Source organism: Miniopterus natalensis, chromosome 15 (genome assembly GCF_054644295.1).
Source record: "Miniopterus natalensis isolate mMinNat1 chromosome 15, mMinNat1.hap1, whole genome shotgun sequence".
Lineage (NCBI taxonomy): Eukaryota > Metazoa > Chordata > Mammalia > Chiroptera > Miniopteridae > Miniopterus > Miniopterus natalensis.
In genome coordinates this window covers 51288626-51305276 of record NC_142095.1, presented here as the reverse complement: position 1 = coordinate 51305276, position 16651 = coordinate 51288626, and the positions used below count along the sequence as shown (strand labels likewise).

The window sequence follows — 16651 nt, the reverse complement described above, 5'->3', positions numbered from 1 at the left end:
AGCAGCGGGCGCGCCCCCCGGCCGCCTCCCGAGGGCATGTGCGGTCCCTGTCGCGCCAGGCTTGACGCGGAGCCCCCCGCGGGTGCCCGTTCTCACGCCGGACGCGGGCTGTGCGGGTGCAGACGTCCGTGTGCGCCTGTACTTGGACGCGGCCGTCTCACGCTCTTCTCCTGGTCTCTTGCAGCAGCAGCAGGTGGCTACCCAGCAGCTGGCCTTTCAGCAGCAGCTCCTGCAGATGCAGCAGCTCCAGCAGCAGCACCTCCTGTCCCTGCAGCGCCAAGGCCTCCTCACGCTCCAGCCGGGCCAGCCCGCGCTGCCCCTCCAGCCCCTCGCGCAAGGTGGGTGGTGGCCACGCGGGATGCGGGGCTCTCGGAACGGGCACGGTCCGGGCGTCCGGCGGCGTGTTCCAGCGCATCCCGTCTGAAGTGTGCACAGACTTCGCAGGACGGCGGGGAGGCATCGTGTGGGGCCTGGTGCAGCTCCAGTGCTGCTGGTGCCCGGGAGGCACGGTGCCCGAGGGCGCCGCCCTGCCCCGGGGCGCACTCCCGGGGAGAAGGCAGTGCTCCCAGGGCTTAGCGTTTCCATAAGATCTAGCATTTTCAGTTCGGAATCACAAATTTTCTTGAAGGTTTTTTTTTTAGTCATTTTAAGCTGTATTTCATGTCATATAACTTGCTCTGTTCTGAATCTTACTCATGTTTTCTAAATGCTACTTTTTAATATCTAGGGATAGATTCAGGTTTATTTTGTGTAAACAGTTAAGATTAAAATCTTTCTGTTAAAAAAAACGAACGTTTTTTGTTGGCCTTTCTCTCTTTTTTCTTTCTTTTTCCCTCCCTCTGATGGTTGATTTTTGAGCAGGTTAGTCCATTCATCGTAACAGGCAGCATTTATAGGTCTACTCCTCTCCAAAATCGGGGGTTCTTTAAAAATTGACATGCCATTCCAGTGGGTGTCGGGCATGAGAAACAAACAAGTACTCTGGCTGTTTTTAGGACCTTCTCTTGGTTTAAGCAAGTCTTTCACATGTGTAAAGTGAATGCACATGGACTCTCTGAACCGGGAAGGAGGAGAGAAGCAGTGCCGAGCTGTGCTGTGAAATGCGTCTCTGTGCGTCCCTGCTACAGCTGGTCCGTCTCCTCCGGCCCCCAGGCCCTTCAGCTCTAATAAGTTTGGATGGATTATACATAAGCCTTAAAGGCTGGGAGTGAAGCCTTTGGTGTCTTGGATTCAGTTGCCTTCCGAAGAGGGCTGAAAATGGGGAACCTCCTTCACCCTTCATTGGTGCATAAGGCACCGTCCTTTGTCAGAAACTTCGGTGTCCGGTGGAACAGTGAGGCACGCCTGCATTTGAATTTCTCTCAAGTCAACCACAGCCAGTTTCTGTCCCATCTGGGGGTGGTTTTGCTGGTTGGTGGATGTTTTTGCTGTGGAGACCAGGGCTTTTTCCTGACTCCCCTTTGTGCCCTGAGTGCTCAACTGCTTGATGCATAATTAGCCTCTCCGTTGCTGTCAGAGTAGAAGAGTTGGTAACTGAGCAGTGCCAGGGGGAAAACAAAGGGCACGTTGGCTAATGCATCTTTGTACTTGCAAAACGTTCCAGCGTGCTTTAATTACGCCTTGTTGTAAGCATGGCAGGCTGTTCTGACACACCCACTGGACTTAGGCGTCAGCCTCTCACCTTTTGCCTCTGCTCCTGCACTGTTCAGTTTGTTCACGAAGGCTCATTGTTGTAGTACATCAGTGAAGCTGTCCAAAAGAGGGCAATTGGGCAGTGACAAGACAAGCTCATGTGTAATGTGAAAGAAATGAATGTGGTGATGCATGAAGTGTAATCTCTGCAGTAACATATCAGAGACACTGGTAGGTAATTCGCTGGTCACGGCGCTGATTGATATGCTCAGCAGTGTGCCATAATGATTAGTCCCTGCAGCATTAGAAGACGCGTATTTAAAATCCAAAGGGTGCCTTTATGTATGCCCAGGAGGCATAAACATAAATATTTCTGGAGTCCGGTGCTTGCGGTGAGGGGAACTACCAGTGTCATGGCCATCTTTGGGGGAATCAGGAGCTTGGTGTTGTCTCCCCTACCCCTTTGCCCCAAGTGACTTGAGAATTCAGTCATGTTGGACTGCAACACAGTTTTTTCTGTATCAGAGAGATAATGGCTTAAAACTGATGTCATTATGAGGTTTAAATCAACTTTCTGCTTGCTCGAACACGGTCACCTGGGCATGGGTGTGCAAGGACAAAAAAGGTTGATCAGCTCTGTTTGTCTTGAGCCAGTGATACCTGGGGTTGTAAAATTGAGTTCCATGAACAGTAATCTGTCAACTGTCCCCACAACATACATTTTTTAAACCTGTGTCTGCATTTTCTTTTATAATGAAGGGGCCAGTTATCCTGGAAAAAAGAAAGGTAGCAAGGCCAAGGGGTATGTGTTAAAATAGCTGGAAATACCCACTTCGTGATACAGTCGTGGAGATTCTTTTACATACCTGCTTCCTGGCCTTGGGTAAGTTACCCTAAGCGTGTACGTAAATATCAAAGTATAGGAGTAGAGAGAGAGCAGTGTTTTGAAGGCCTTTTATCCCCTGGAGGTTATGAAATGTAGGTATATTTTTGTTGTTTGTAAGGTTATTACAGGGCCTTCTCTCTGTTTTACATAATTAGTGTATCTGTTTTCTCCTTGGTCTCTTTCATCATAGGATCCTTCCCAGCACCAGTAATTCCATATAGAAATACACTTTCAATATCATTCTGATTTTTTAATTTGTAAGTGTAAACTATAGATAGGAGAAACTTTATTGCTCAATTATGTGCCTGTTAATGGATTTGTTTAGCTCAGTACAAGTATTACTGTCTTCCATTTTGGAAGGAATGCTTGCTTTCTGGAAATTTGATATTCATTTAGTCTGATGAATGACTAGCCTACATTTTATCTGTCTTAATTCTGTCATGAGGTCTTGGCATTCAAATAACAGCATCCACTGGTAGGTAGTATTCATGGAACTCAAAGTTTAACAACACTAACCAGGTGTGGCACTGATGGAGGGAGCTGATTTGACTGCTCCCTTCTAAATCCAATGAGAATGTTCTTAAATGTAATTATCATATTGAAGTTTGACACAGAAGTCCACCAGTTACCATTTTATTTACCATTTCTCCCTATGGGGGATGAAACTGGCTGGCCCCTCAGAAGGAGAGGGGAGGAGAGTTCTCTGGAGGTGTAACAAGTGTAACAAGACCTTTGTCTCTGTCTTTATTTGCTGGATACACAGCTTAGTTTCAGTTTTTATTTAATTTTTTTAGCAGGCTTATTTCACTTAATTTTTTAAATGACGTGTAAGTTCTCTCTTTTGTTTCGGAGCTAAAGTGTTAACACGGTTGTTACACTCTGCTTCCTCCAACTTTCCCACTTCCAGTGCAGCTGACCCAGAGCCAGTTAGTTTGCGTGGAAAAGTAGATGGCATGTTGTTTTCAAGTGTCTTTACTCCCTGGAAAATAAAAGTAGGTGTTGGCTTGTGTGGCTTTGTATCAATATGCTGTTGGCCTGTGTGGCTCTGTATCAGTATGCTGTCTCGGGCAGACAGGCCTGTTCACTATTGTTTCAGTTGGGTAAACAGCGATCCAGGGTCAGCGCGTTCACAGGTAGCTGTGGGTGTGCAGACATCAGTGGCAGGTCCCTTAGCTACAAACACGTCCCGCTTGTCACTTCACAAGGTGTTTGAAAATAATCGCCCGGACGCAGGATTATTCTGTAGTGACCTTTCCCTTTGTTTAATTTGCCTCCGAGGTTTAATTTCAAGGGACAAGTAATAATTGAATATGCCTAATAACTAATGCTCATTTGGGACAAAAATCCATCAAAATATAATTGGCATTTGATTTTTATGAAGGAAGAAGAAAACCGACCTGGCTGTTGAGGATGCGTTCTAAGAATATCTGACCACTTAATGTATCATTTGAAGCCTTCATTATAGTATATATTAATTGCAAATCCTTAAGTATTTGAACATTTTTGTGGAGAACCGTTAGGAGAGATCAACTGTTTTTGTTAACTCCTCTCAGAAAGGCGGAGAAGGTTATTGGTCTGCTGTGCAATAATTTACTCCTCTTTGATATGCAAACGATCCACGGTGAATATAAAAAAATCCTATCAGACTCATTTCACAGTTCTTAACCACTCGGTTCTCTGGAGTCCACCGCCTCATTAGACCAGTGCTCTCCAATGCTGGCATAATTAAAATCTTTAACAGTTTAGCAAAGTAAAGATGTTTGGCTGATCACGTTGAGATGATTATCTATCCATTGTATTCTAAATGACAAAAATAAATTAAATTTAGACCTTGGCATTTTTTATTATGTGTTTCAAATGAATATAATGCACACAGTCTTCTTTTTTAATTCAATACCTTAGACTTGGTAAGAAGCATGCCTGTTTCAGTTGCTGCTGTGTAGTCAGAAAAGGACCAGCTTTCCAGCAGAGCTGTGTCCGTTGGCTGAAACCTGGGACTGCAACCCAGATGCCCAGTTCTAACATGGGATTGCCTTGTGATGTACAGGGCCATGATTTCTCTTAAGGGTCCTTTCAAAGCAGCTGAGTTTGTTGTTACTTGTCATTTAGAATATTTTTTTCCTGTGCCTGTGTGCACTGGGGTGTGCATGGAGGTAGGGCTGGAAGTCGGGCTGTAGAGGCATGCCACAAGAATCAAGGCGATGAGGCCACAGTAGTGAGATTAGCAGGCTGATTGTATGTCTTCTTGGAGATTTAAAATATAGGTTGATACTTACTCCTTAAGACCCATGTCCACTTTGACCCCTTTAAAAAACAAGAGAACTTTATTACTCTAACTTTACATTTTCATTTTATTGTGCAACGGTTCATTAGCATTGATCTAAGAAATGACAGTAATAATAGTGTTACTTGTATAAGAAGTTACACAGTTTTTCAGTAGACACATCCATCAATTAAGCATGTGGTACTAGAAACCAAAATTAATGAGGAAGATAGGTGTGTTAATGAAATAATCATAGTATAATCAATTTGACTGTTAAAAGTTGAAAAGCATTTCAGGAAGACGATATGAATTCATAATTTATGTCTTAAAGTGATTAATAAAAACTGTATTTAATAACAAAGCTATTTGTCATCATTTAAGACTTAAGCACAAAAATTTTTCATTTTTTGGTTCATGTTATCATAATAATATTGTTGAATACATTTATTTTGAGTCCTTTTTTGTGTCTAAAAATATATTACATCTATCCATCCCCCCACCACCCCAAAAAAAAACTTGGAAGCCACAGTTTGGATGGAGGCACACTGTGCTGGCAGAGCTGTGCTTGGAGGACACCTCCCCTGCGCTCGGGAGGACAGGTGGTCACCGCCATTGTTAGCTTCCGCTGGGTGGGAAAGACAACCTCGCATCCCCACCCCCACACTGGGCTTTGTTTACTGACTCTTTGATTTAATTACTGTTTGAAGTGGACGAAATTGGCTGTTAATTGATTTAATTATCCAATTTGTTTGTTTCAGGCATGATTCCAACCGAGCTGCAGCAGCTCTGGAAAGAAGTGACGAGTGCTCACACTGCAGAAGAGACCACAGGCAGCAGTCACAGCAGCCTGGACCTGACCACGACCACGTGTGTCTCTTCCTCTGCCCCTCCCAAGACCTCCTTAATAATGAACCCGCATGCCTCTACCAATGGACAGCTGTCAGTCCACACCCCCAAACGGGAAAGGTAGGAGCGAGCCACTGAGATGCGGCCAACACTGTAACGTGGAGGGGGGTGGCCGTGCCTCACCGTGTCTCCAGGATCCCTCATTGGCTCCATGGGACCTGAATGTGCGTGTAATTACTAAAGAATGTGTCCTGCATTGTTTGGGTGTGGAGCATCTCCTTGTTTTCACCTTTTCAACGTGGAATTAGCACGTATGTCAATCTAACCCAAACTTTGGAACCCAGGCAGAGTCTTTTGGTTTCCTCTTGGATGGGTTGGATTTCAGGGCTTCCAGGTTTCTTCTTTCTGCCAAGGGCTCACTCATACAAGCCTTGGCTCTAAACACCCTTTCAGGGACTAGCACTACCCACTGTGGGCAATTTTGAATCATGGATTGAGAAAAAAATAGAACTTATACTACTATGCACTGCCCTCCTCGAAGACAGGGGGTCCATCTTTTTCATCACTATGACCCCAAAGTGCATGGCCGCCTTAAAAGTAGCCCTTGGTGCAGGGTTGAGGCTGGAGAGAGGGAAGGGGCCTGTGTATGTACACACACGGACCTACACAGCGCACCTTCTCTTGACTGTGGAATACACTGCAGCAGTGTCTCACCTGTCATATTTCTACTTGGAAGTTAACTCTCTACTGTTAAAAGTGCCCTGAGCTTCCCTTGGAAGTAGAGCTGAGGCTGTTCAGAGACCCATCAGGGGCCACAGTGCTAAGGAAAGGAAGCTGTGGGTCCATGATTGCATCTTAGCGCCAAGGAGCATGAACACCACTGCGGAAGGCTTTTCAGACAGAGAAGATATGTATATAAGTAATGATCTTTAAAAGTCTTTTTTTAGTTCACTGTTTTTAAACAGTGTCCTATATATTTCATAATGCAGAGCTCCACAGACAGAAGAAGCCTTAGAAGTAACATGTGAGGGTCACTCTCATTTCCATGAGAAAAAACAAGTTTTATATTTTGTTTTTCATAAAAGTGACTCACTGAAAGTTTTAAAATTATGTTTTCACTTAAGTAATTAAAAATATAATGTTATATATTTCTTAAAATAGCAAATATCAGGAAGGCCACTGGTTTAATTAGATTTGTATCTTTATACCAGCAGCATTTTATCCATTTATATAGCTTAGTAATCACAGAAAACATTACCTGAATACGTGTGTGTGTGTTTGTATTGCATTTAAGCGTAAAACCCACGAGAGATTCCTAAAATGAGATTTGTATCTGTTTCAACCAAACCTTGCAATTCACATTTTAAGATCAGCTAGGAGTTTCTGCGGAAGACAGAGAAGAACTGAGTGGTGCTTGAGGCTGACTGGTTTAGAAGCGTCTGCAGAATGGGACGGTGGACAGTGAGAGTCCGCTGGGCCACTGGCCCAAGCGTGGCTGCTCTTGTTTCCAGTTGGGACAGATCAGCACATCTGGAAGCCCACCTGAGCTCTTGCTTTATAATCTCTTATAACGTCTTTGTTACTTAAAAACATACTAACCCTTACATAGCTTTGAAGAGAAGGCTCTAGTCTGTGGTCCTTTGTTGTGCTTGCTTGGGTGTCCTCAGGCCGTTGCCTCCCATTTACTGCAAGGTGGCGGAGTGGCAGGGAAGTGCCCGCCGATGAGCCTGAGGTGCTTGTCGCCAGCGTGCGGGCCGTGGTGGAGCCCACACAGATTCCGTGGCACAGGCTCCTATGTGGGCGCAGCGTGCTCAGTTTCGCTCTGGAAGGTGTGTGTCTGCCCCAGGTGACGGGCCGGCAGTGAGTTAGTGGGGGGACAGTAGCCCTTTTCATATCCTAAAGCACATTTGAAGGTAAGTGGATCTGAGAGGCGGTCTGATCCCAGGAAAGTAAGTTTGTTTGGCTCTTTTTTTATGATACTTGTTTGCACAAACTTTACATGGTCTTCAGTGTACTGCATGTCAGAGTCAGAGTGTGGATCGGAAAAGAGCGCGGGTCTTAGAGCCTTCACCTGGGTGTGAAAACAGGCTGAGTTTTCCAGTTGGATGTGCAGAGAAGAAACAGCTGTGGAATTACATGCTACCACTTCTCTCCGGTTGTATTACCTGGTAGACTCCTAGATGTGGCTGGATTAAAGGAAAATTCTAATTAGCAAATAAGACAAATGAGTGCCTGAGGTTGACGATAATTAAAAAGTTACCACCTTACAGAATTGACCATTAAAAATCCAACTATCATGTAAGTATAGGCCCTTACAATGAATGTTACATGGTTACCTTGTTATGGTTAATTTTTAAACCATGTGTGTGTTGTCCTGCTTAAATAGTGGAAATGGTCAGAAAGCTGCCACTGACGCCCAGAGCTGCTGTTGCCTTAGGAGCCCCTTGGCGAGAGCGCGCCCTGCCCTCCCCGTGCCCGTGGGCTTCTGTGCTCTCTCCCTGCCGGTGCGGCGCGCCTTCCCCGCCGGGTTCCTGAGCAGCGTCTGCAGGGCTAGAGCCCCGCCGCTCTGAGTGAGAACCCACCCCTCCAACTCTAATCTTAGCTTCAGCCTTCTTTTTGAAAGGATTTGGGGGAGTGCCCTTTGTGAAAGTTGGTTGGAAAAAGGCCGTATCGCGAGGGCTTTGTTGGGGACGCAGAGGACGACGCCTGCCGCCTCCCGGCCGCCCGTGTCCCGGTCTGGGGGCCCTCTCCCCTCTGGCCTGTGCGTCCTGCCGCGGCCTCGCAGCCGCTGCGCCGGCAGCTCTGGGCTTTGGTGAGCTGCAGTCTGTTACAGAGATAAATAACGCGCTTGGCACGACACTCCCACTCTCCTCTTTAATTTGTCTTACACAAGGAAAATTATAATTAAATCATTCAGGGTAAACCCTTGAGTGTAGAGAAGGGAAAAAACACACTTTGGTAAAGATTGCCAATAGAAACCCACTTCCCTGCTGTGCAGGGTCCGCACCCCTCCCCCTGGGACTGGGTGAGCGGCCCCTGTCCTCGGGGCAGAACCAACGCCCGGGTCAAGGCCTCCTCACATCCTGTCCATGTGCAGTCAGTCAGCATCCTCAGGATTCAGCACCGGCGCTGGGCTTCATGCTTTGACTTTCTTCTGACAATTTAATCACGTTTATTGTGCTGATTATATATAAATTCATTTGTGCAGTAAACGTACCTGCGTCCACAGCGCCTGAGAGAAGTGGGAGTGGGGATGATTTCAGCGGCGGAGGCTGAAGGAAGCTGACTGAGGAAAAGACACATTCCTGACTCCTGTCATTTTATTCCACAGGACCCACGGGGAGGCAGGGCTTCTTAGGTAAATGACAAAACTCAGACCTAGGATGCCTGTAAACATGACAATATTATCTTATTTTCTTAACTTGTCTATCTTGCTGTAGGAAATTCCAAGTTTTGGTGTGAGTAAACAAAACCAACAGAATGCAAATGAAACATTTATTAAAATGCTAAATTTAGTAAAGCCCTTGGAGCTTCTTGGATCAAAGCAGCTATGTAAATACAAATAGCAATTACTACTTAAGTAATTGCCTGAATTAAAATTCTAAATACCACATTATGTTATGGTGCATTAGGGAAAGGGAAGGGAGCTCACATTTGATCAGCTCTTTCTCTGTACCAAGCACTGCCCACTCTCTGCTGTGGAGCAGTGTCTCATTTTGTGCACGTGACCACTGGGAAGCTGTAGGGAGGATCGTCTCCATTCTGCAGGTGAGGAGAATGAGTCATAGAGATTAAATAACTGGTCGAGGGTCACTGAACTGGTGAGTGGCATATGCAAGATCCAAACTCAAATCTCTCTCTTAGTTTGTAAGTCAGTGCTTGAAGTCTGCCTTCGTTGGTTGAGCTTAGGGGGGACCCCAGTCGTGCGCTCTCAGCGACGGCCCGTAAATTACAATGGGGCCGAAGAAGTCCTGTCGCCAGGCGGTATCTTAGTATCCCCGCACAGTGCCTGCCGCGCGTGCGGTGCCGCTGGTGTCAGCAGGCCCCTGCGCCGCAGTCCTGTGGAAGCGCAGCCCTGGCGGCGGTGCAGCGCACGCAACCCACGCAGCCCACGCAGCCCTGGCGGCCGGTGCAGCCCACGCAACCCACGCAGCCCACGCAGCCCTGGCGGCGGTGCAGCCCACGCAGCCCACGAAGCCCTGGCGGCCGGTGCAGCGCACGCAGCCCACGCAGCCCACGCAGCCCTGGCGGCGGTGCCGCGCACAGCCGGGGGGCCCTGTCGCGGCTTCTGTGCTGCTGTGCTGCGGCTCTCGCCCTGAAGCGTCGGCCGCATTCCTCGGCCGCGGCCCCACCCGTCCGTGTTCACCACGTGTCCTGACGGCATCATCCCCCGCGTGCCGATTTAACCTCGTGCTGTTCTGTGGTCACAGGCCGCACAGGCTCGCAGCCCGGGAGCCGCAGGCTGCGCCGTGGAGCCCGCGCGCGGTCGGCGAGGCCGTCCAGGGGGCGTGCAGGTGCAATCCGCGATCTTCACTTGACGCCAGGGTCGCCCGCCTGCGTTTCTCCGAGTGGATCCCTGTCACGAAGCGTCCCACAATTACTTAACTGTGATAAATTAAAGTCAGTGTTCCTAGAAGAACTTGTAAATTCAATTTAAAATCAATTCAACAACACATGTATTCATTTAACCTACTGTGTGCAAATCAGCAGTTAAAAGGAAAATAGCAGTTTCGTCTTAACTTGGATACAGATTATTTTCTAGGCTTTTTGTGAAGGGAGGGTCTGGGTAGGATTTGCAAAATATAAATTATTTACAGTCTGAAACAACACATAAAAAACAAAAATGACCCCCCTGCAAGACTTGCACACAGGCAAATGCAAAGCAAGCCCCCGTCTTTCCTTTCTGCTTTGAAAATACTGCATTTCCTCATTGACTACGTCACGTGGTCTTTATTCTATTTCAGCTGTCCTCTCTAGTCCATGTTAGAAATACTCCTTTTTTGTGGCCCTTCCCAGACTTTTGCTTTCAGTTTAACCACCATCAGTGGATGTTTTATAATTTTAGTATTTCTCAGATTCATCGTTCTCCTAAATATTCGTTCCAAGGCTTCCTTAAGCATTGGGCCACGAGGCTTCTTTAAACTTAGCAAAGGTCACAGTTGTGCAGCCTCTTCTTTCCTTGCAGCTGTCATATTGTTCTCAGGGTCAGGTGACCACACTGCGCCCCTTTCCCTCTGAGGTCAGCCTGCCTGCGTCCGCTCGCAGCGTCCATCCTTCGTTTTCATTCTCATTTGCTGACGCATCGCGTGCGTTCCATTTGCTCGCGTTTTCTACACTCCACAGTTGGCAGCTATTTTCAAATAACCCCTGAAGGTTTTGGCTTGGCTAGTGCACCATCAGACAGTTTCGCTTGATACATAGTCTCTGTTTTTTATTTGTGGCCTCTTGACATGTTGCCATGTATTTGACTATGTAACAATAACATTTGTGTTTACCGGGCCTCCCTGTTTTCAAAAGGCAAGGGACTAAAAGGAGGGCAGGCCCCATGCTATCTTTTTTTTTTCTTTTGTTAAACTAAATTCTTTGTTGATGAATAAACATTGGTGCTTTTGGTTTATTTTCTAAAGTTCTGGAAGCTTGGTTTCAGAAGTGTTCTAGTTTCACAAGCCTTTCCCTTTTGTGTATACATTCATATTTAGGGCCATATGAGCCAGTTACGCAGTAAGCTCTAGCCTCTTGTTACTTGGAGTAGCTCTTCCTCACTGCAGCTTTTTTTGGTTTCATTTTTGAAAATCAGATGATTGCTTTTGTATTTCTTTTGATTTGAGGTACTTGAACACACTGGTTACCACAAACCTTCCTTTCCCTTTAGAGCATTTTGGAGAACCTGCAAATTGTCCCAAATTGTCTTCAAAATTGTTGCTGCTATTTCTTGCGAATATGTGTTGAGGCAATTGATTATCTATAATAGAGGTCAGCAAATTATGGCCTACCAGCCAAGCCTGGCCTAGGGCTCATTTTGTAAATAAAGTTTTATCGGAACACAGCGATGCCCATTCATTTATACATTCTGTGGGTGCTTTCACGCTATAGTGGCTGGCTTGAGCAGTTGTAGCAGAAACCATGTGGCCCACAAAGACTAAAACATTTACTGTCTGGCCATTTACTGAAAAAAAATTTGCCAACTTCTGACCTTAACTAACAAGACCATGTTTCTCAGATTTCCTAGTGATGTTCTTTCTCACACGTTTGTTAGACTATACAGCTTCCTGACTTTTCCCAGGAAGGTTCTGGGTTTCGTGGTCTGAGATGAGGTGTGGGGACTCGAGTTTGTCACACGTGCCAGAGATTCTTGCTGCTCACCTTCAGCAACTGCAGCCGGTTTGGCACCACCTGGGCTCCAGTTAGAAATGCAGAGGGCCAGGCCCGCCGAGAGCTGTGGTGTCAGGATCTGCACAGCCCCAGGGCTTGGCATGCACACTTCAGTGTGAAAAGCAGTGCAAGTGCATGTTCATTCAGGTCCCCTTGGTTTTGGCCATTTGGGGAAGTAACAGTTTTTCGTAAAACATTTGAAAGCTCTGGTGGCTTCCCGTTCTCGTGTGAGCCAGCAGAGCAGGAGCACGCACTGCTGGAAGGAGTGGGAGGCCGGCATGTGGTGGAGACGGGAATGCAGCCACCGCTTGCTGCACAACTGCTTTGTGCTGGCCACATGTATAAGGACTTGACATCAGCCTTAACGCTGCTCTTCCCATTATATCCTCGCAATAATCCTGCAGGCTGCTTACTCTCCTTTTTGTACAGATGGGATTCTGGGGCTCAGAGTGATTTCATACCTTGCAGAAGCCACACAACTAATCGGAAACCAGGCAAGGACGAACTGAGGTCTCCCTGGCCCTCAAGTCCTTACAAGGATTGCCGCGGTCCGGTGGTTCCCACCCGGGTGGGCTGCTCCACCCCAGACTATTGGATTACAGTTTTGAGCAGGTAAACCTTAGGGATCAGGACCAGGCCATAAGCTTCAAGGGTGGTCGCCTGGGGACAGACCTGCCTGCTGAGCCGTGGTTTGGAAGGAGCCCACGAGGCTCTGTGCTGCCGGCCTTCTGCCTGCCTCATCTTTCTGCCAGGAGCTGGGTCAGGTGACCAGCCGTGAGCGCTGGAGCGCGCAGAGCAGAGCAGGCTGGGCGTGTCCTGTCGGCTGGTGGGGACCAGAAAGAGGAGGTGGCCAGGTGCAGGGGCTAACATACAGGTGCCTTTTTCTGCTCCAGAGCAGACACTTAGTAGCATCCCGTGACCCTCATCTGTCTGCTTGGGAAATAGCCTGTTTAGGGCAAGAATGTTCCTGCTTGTGTCAGAAAGAAACATCTGGGAGCTAATGAGCAATTTGTACCCAGTATGCTGCTGGGTATTTGGCAACTGTAAGGCTTTGAAGAGCTGTGATGCATTTGTCTTGTTGTTTACAACGAATTGCTTCTGGATCTTAGAAGCAGGAAGAAAGGTCCTCTCGGGGCAGTGTGGAGGGTGGTGCTTGACCACCTGCACTCACGGGCACAGGGCAAAGCAAGAAAGTCTTTAAAGTATTGCCTTGCCACAAGGGATCGGTTTAAGGATTTTCCTGACTGTTTACTTTGTGTGGTGATTAAAAGAAAGTCAGTTGTTACTCCCTGAGAGCCGATGTGTACTGTTTGCCATCACATACCATCGTTATATGCCTCAGATTTCTTTCTCTTTGTGTTTAAATGATAAATGATTTCCAATAAATGGCATCATTGCTCTGGAGAGTCACGTTCATTTTACGTTTCTCTTAAATCCCAAATCAACTGCAGTTGACTTGGGATTTTCCTTGGTACGGTGTGTGATACAGATCTCAGCACAGGCCCTCTCGTGTCCCGCCGGCTGGCCTCCCCAAAACCACATTTGAACCCATTTCCCATCGTGTAGGGAAGACGCCCTTCTCGGATGAGTTGCTCCTGCTGGCAGGGTTTTTTCCGCCAGAGTCCTTTGTGGGTGCCCAGCCATTTCACAGGTGTGTGCACTTATGTGGAAGGCCTGCCCCACCGCCTCAGGAGCCTTACCCGCTTCCTCAGTGTCTGTTGTGCACCCAGGCTGTGAAGGGAAGTGCGGGGCGGTGGAGCAGTGAGTGCTGTGCCCTGGGACCTCGGGTGGCACTGTTCCTCGTAGCGGGTTAAGAGTTCTGTTGAAATGCACACTTTGCCACTTGGATTAAATGAATAGAAATTTCTCTTTGCCAGATACTGGACTCATCCAGAAGTGTAAAGGGAAGCCACAAGTCTCAGAAGCCATGTGGTTAGCATTGCTCTCCTCTCCTTTCAGTGACCGTAGGAGCCCCATGTTCTTAGCCTGAATGGGCTGGACCAGGGGGATCCTCTGTAAGAGGCTTAAGTGGTGGTCATGTTCCTTTTCAAGATTTGCAAAGGTCCCTTTTTGCACCAGTGTTGCCACGTAGCCTGGGCTCTGCGGCTGCTCCCGAGAAGCCCAGCCTGCCACCAGCTCCCTTGGGCGATGCACACGCCTGTGCTCCATCTGCACAGCGTCCTCAGTGCTGTGCCCCAGCCCCTTCGTAATCAGTCACGGCCTAAGTATATTATAAAGTATATTCTCCTCATTAAAACAATGGTGGAAGCTCACAAAGGGAAATTGTTACCGTGTGTTCCAGCTTGTCGTCCTGCCTGTGTGAATAAAGAAGATAACCGCTCCTTTGGGGAGCTATTTCGGGGATTGAGCAACAGATATGCCAGCCAGAGAATTCTCTTAACTGCGATTTTCCTTTCAGTGTGCGCTCAGAAATAACGTCCTGGCGGGCTCCTGGGCGCAGCACAACTGCACAGCCCGGCGGTGCGCCCGGGCCGCCCCGGGCATGGGCGCCAGCGGTGCGCAGCTCGCTCGGCACCTTCGGCGCGTGGCAGCCGGTCCCGTTGGCAGAGCGGCTGCGCCGCGCCCGCCGGGCGCTGTGGTCGGCGCGGCGTGAGGAGGCGGCCCCGGCAGCCCCGGGGACAGCGTGGGCGCCGCAGGCTCGGCTGGGACGCTGCCGAGGAGCCGCTGGCCTCCGCGCCCGCTTCCCGCCTGGAGCAGGCGGCTGTGTTGGCGGTGATGCGGGGCGTGACGCGCGCCCGGGTTGTAGCAGGTCCGTGTAAAAGTTGCCTGTGGGTCGCCCCAGCTCAAGGACAGTGCCCCTGAACTGGCATCTTCCATGGACTCTGGCTCTTGTTCCGCTTTTGCATTTTCAGTTGTGAAAATATATTCGATGTACAGTTTGGATTGTTGGGCTAGTTTATTTAGTTACTTAGCTAGTTTTTGTTTTAAGTCTTGAAATGAGAAAAGGGAAAGGGAAGAGAGAATCATTTTCAGTCTCAGAAATCTGAGCACGAAAATTTCCTGGAGTTGTTAGAACTGAAATGGGGGGTGGAGAAAACAGAGATTTCCCCATCAGTGAGGTGAAAGGAGGGACATTTTCAAAGGCACAGCCTTCTCCTATCATACCCTCCAGGGCTGTCTCGCCCTGTGTCACTGTGTGTATTCCTGGTGGGTGAACAGCGACCCTGTAGCGACTGTGCTGATGTTCATGCCGCCGGTGAGGTTCCCGGAGCCCGTGGACGCTCCTTTATGACCTTCAGGCACCGCTGTCACCTGTCGGGGAAGTCGGCCCCATGGCAGCGGGGATCTCTCTTGTTTTTTTCTTTCTTCCCTTTTCCCTTCTCTTCTCTAACACGTTGAGGTATGTCTTTGAGGATCCTCGCTGTGCATGTTCTGCATCGTGCCTGTGGCTGTGGAGTGTGAAGGGACATTATGGCAGAAGGTAAAGAGCGAAGTGGCCCTGGATTCAAGGGGAGCCGTGTTGGGCATCCGGTAGGGTGAGGGTTAGATGTCCGAAAGGCTAAAGCTCCACTGAAATTGTTATCATAGACCTTAGGATGGGACAGGCTTCTTTTTTTTATATCTATGTCTGTTTTTTTTATATCTGAAATACTGATGGAACATTCTGGTACCTCTGAGCCCCTATATTCAACTTAAATTTTTCCTTATGAGTCATAGTTTTGACAAGAACAAGATGTCTGATGTTAAAGGTCAGTGTGAGAAATAAATGGCAGTTTAATTAGAATAAAGATTGACACCAAGAGCTGGACTAATCCAGTGGTGTTTGAGTAAATTATAGGATTACACAGACAGAACTGAAAGGAAACTTAAGGTTAAATGAGAACTTGTCCAGAGTTCAACAAAAATGTGTTCCCAAGCAGGACGGAAGTCACTGGACAGTGCTGACATGTATCCACTCCTTCCACTTGCCGAGACGGACCAGGCTCTCCGCATGTCCCAGGTGCCCTAGGCGCTGGGGGCGCAGCCACAAGCGTGTCAGAGTCCTCCTCAGGGGCTGACGTTGCAGAGGAGATACAGAACAAACAAGCAGTTACGTAATGGACAGATAGAATCAAGTTCTGAAAAAAATAACGCAGGGAAGCGGGAAGGGTGGGGCTAAGGTTACTATTTGGGTGAATCGGTTGGTCTGGCAAAGACGTTCTAAGGACGCAAATCTTGAGCAACTGTGAAGAAGTGAAGGCAGAGCCTCCAGGCAGAGGACTCGGGAGCAGAGCCCTGCGCGGGGCAGGAGGGTGACATGTTTTGCTCAGTCAAGGCCCGTACCTCAAGTAGTACGGGGGCGGCTGTGCTTTTTGGTAATTATGAGTGTGGACTCTGAAGCCGGACTGCCTGCATTCCAACACAGGCTGTCCACTTAATTTCCTTGACCTCGGTGTGCCTCAGTGTTCCGCCTGTGAAATGGATGTGACACCAGGCCCTGCCTCATAGGCTAACTGTGAAGGTTAAATAAGTAAATGCACATTACGGTCTCGCACATAATAGGTGCTCAGTAAACATTAATAAGTTGTTAAAGTCATTCTTTCAAACCGCATTTTTGAGCATTTACTGTATACTGACTGTGTAGGTTCTGGGAGTTAAAAGATGACCCCTTCCGGAGTTCGCAGCCCGTCAGAGACACAGACGTGGGAGCA

The 16651-nt window shown here is 48.0% G+C and overlaps 1 protein-coding gene across 6 annotated transcripts in view; it reads left to right on the top strand.

Annotated features, from left to right (window-relative positions):
* The window catches only part of FOXP1 (forkhead box P1), a 538679-nt gene that overhangs the window by 457049 nt on the left and 64979 nt on the right, over positions 1–16651 (top strand). For 5 of the 6 annotated variants that reach the window (XM_087825126.1, XM_087825122.1, XM_087825123.1 and 2 more), the window contains 2 exons: positions 185–338; positions 5540–5747. In XM_087825126.1, the coding sequence (XP_087681252.1) occupies positions 185–338; positions 5540–5747 (362 nt within the window). The remainder of the gene's footprint in view (positions 1–184; positions 339–5539; positions 5748–16651) is intronic. The other variant, XM_087825127.1, reaches the window with a different exon arrangement.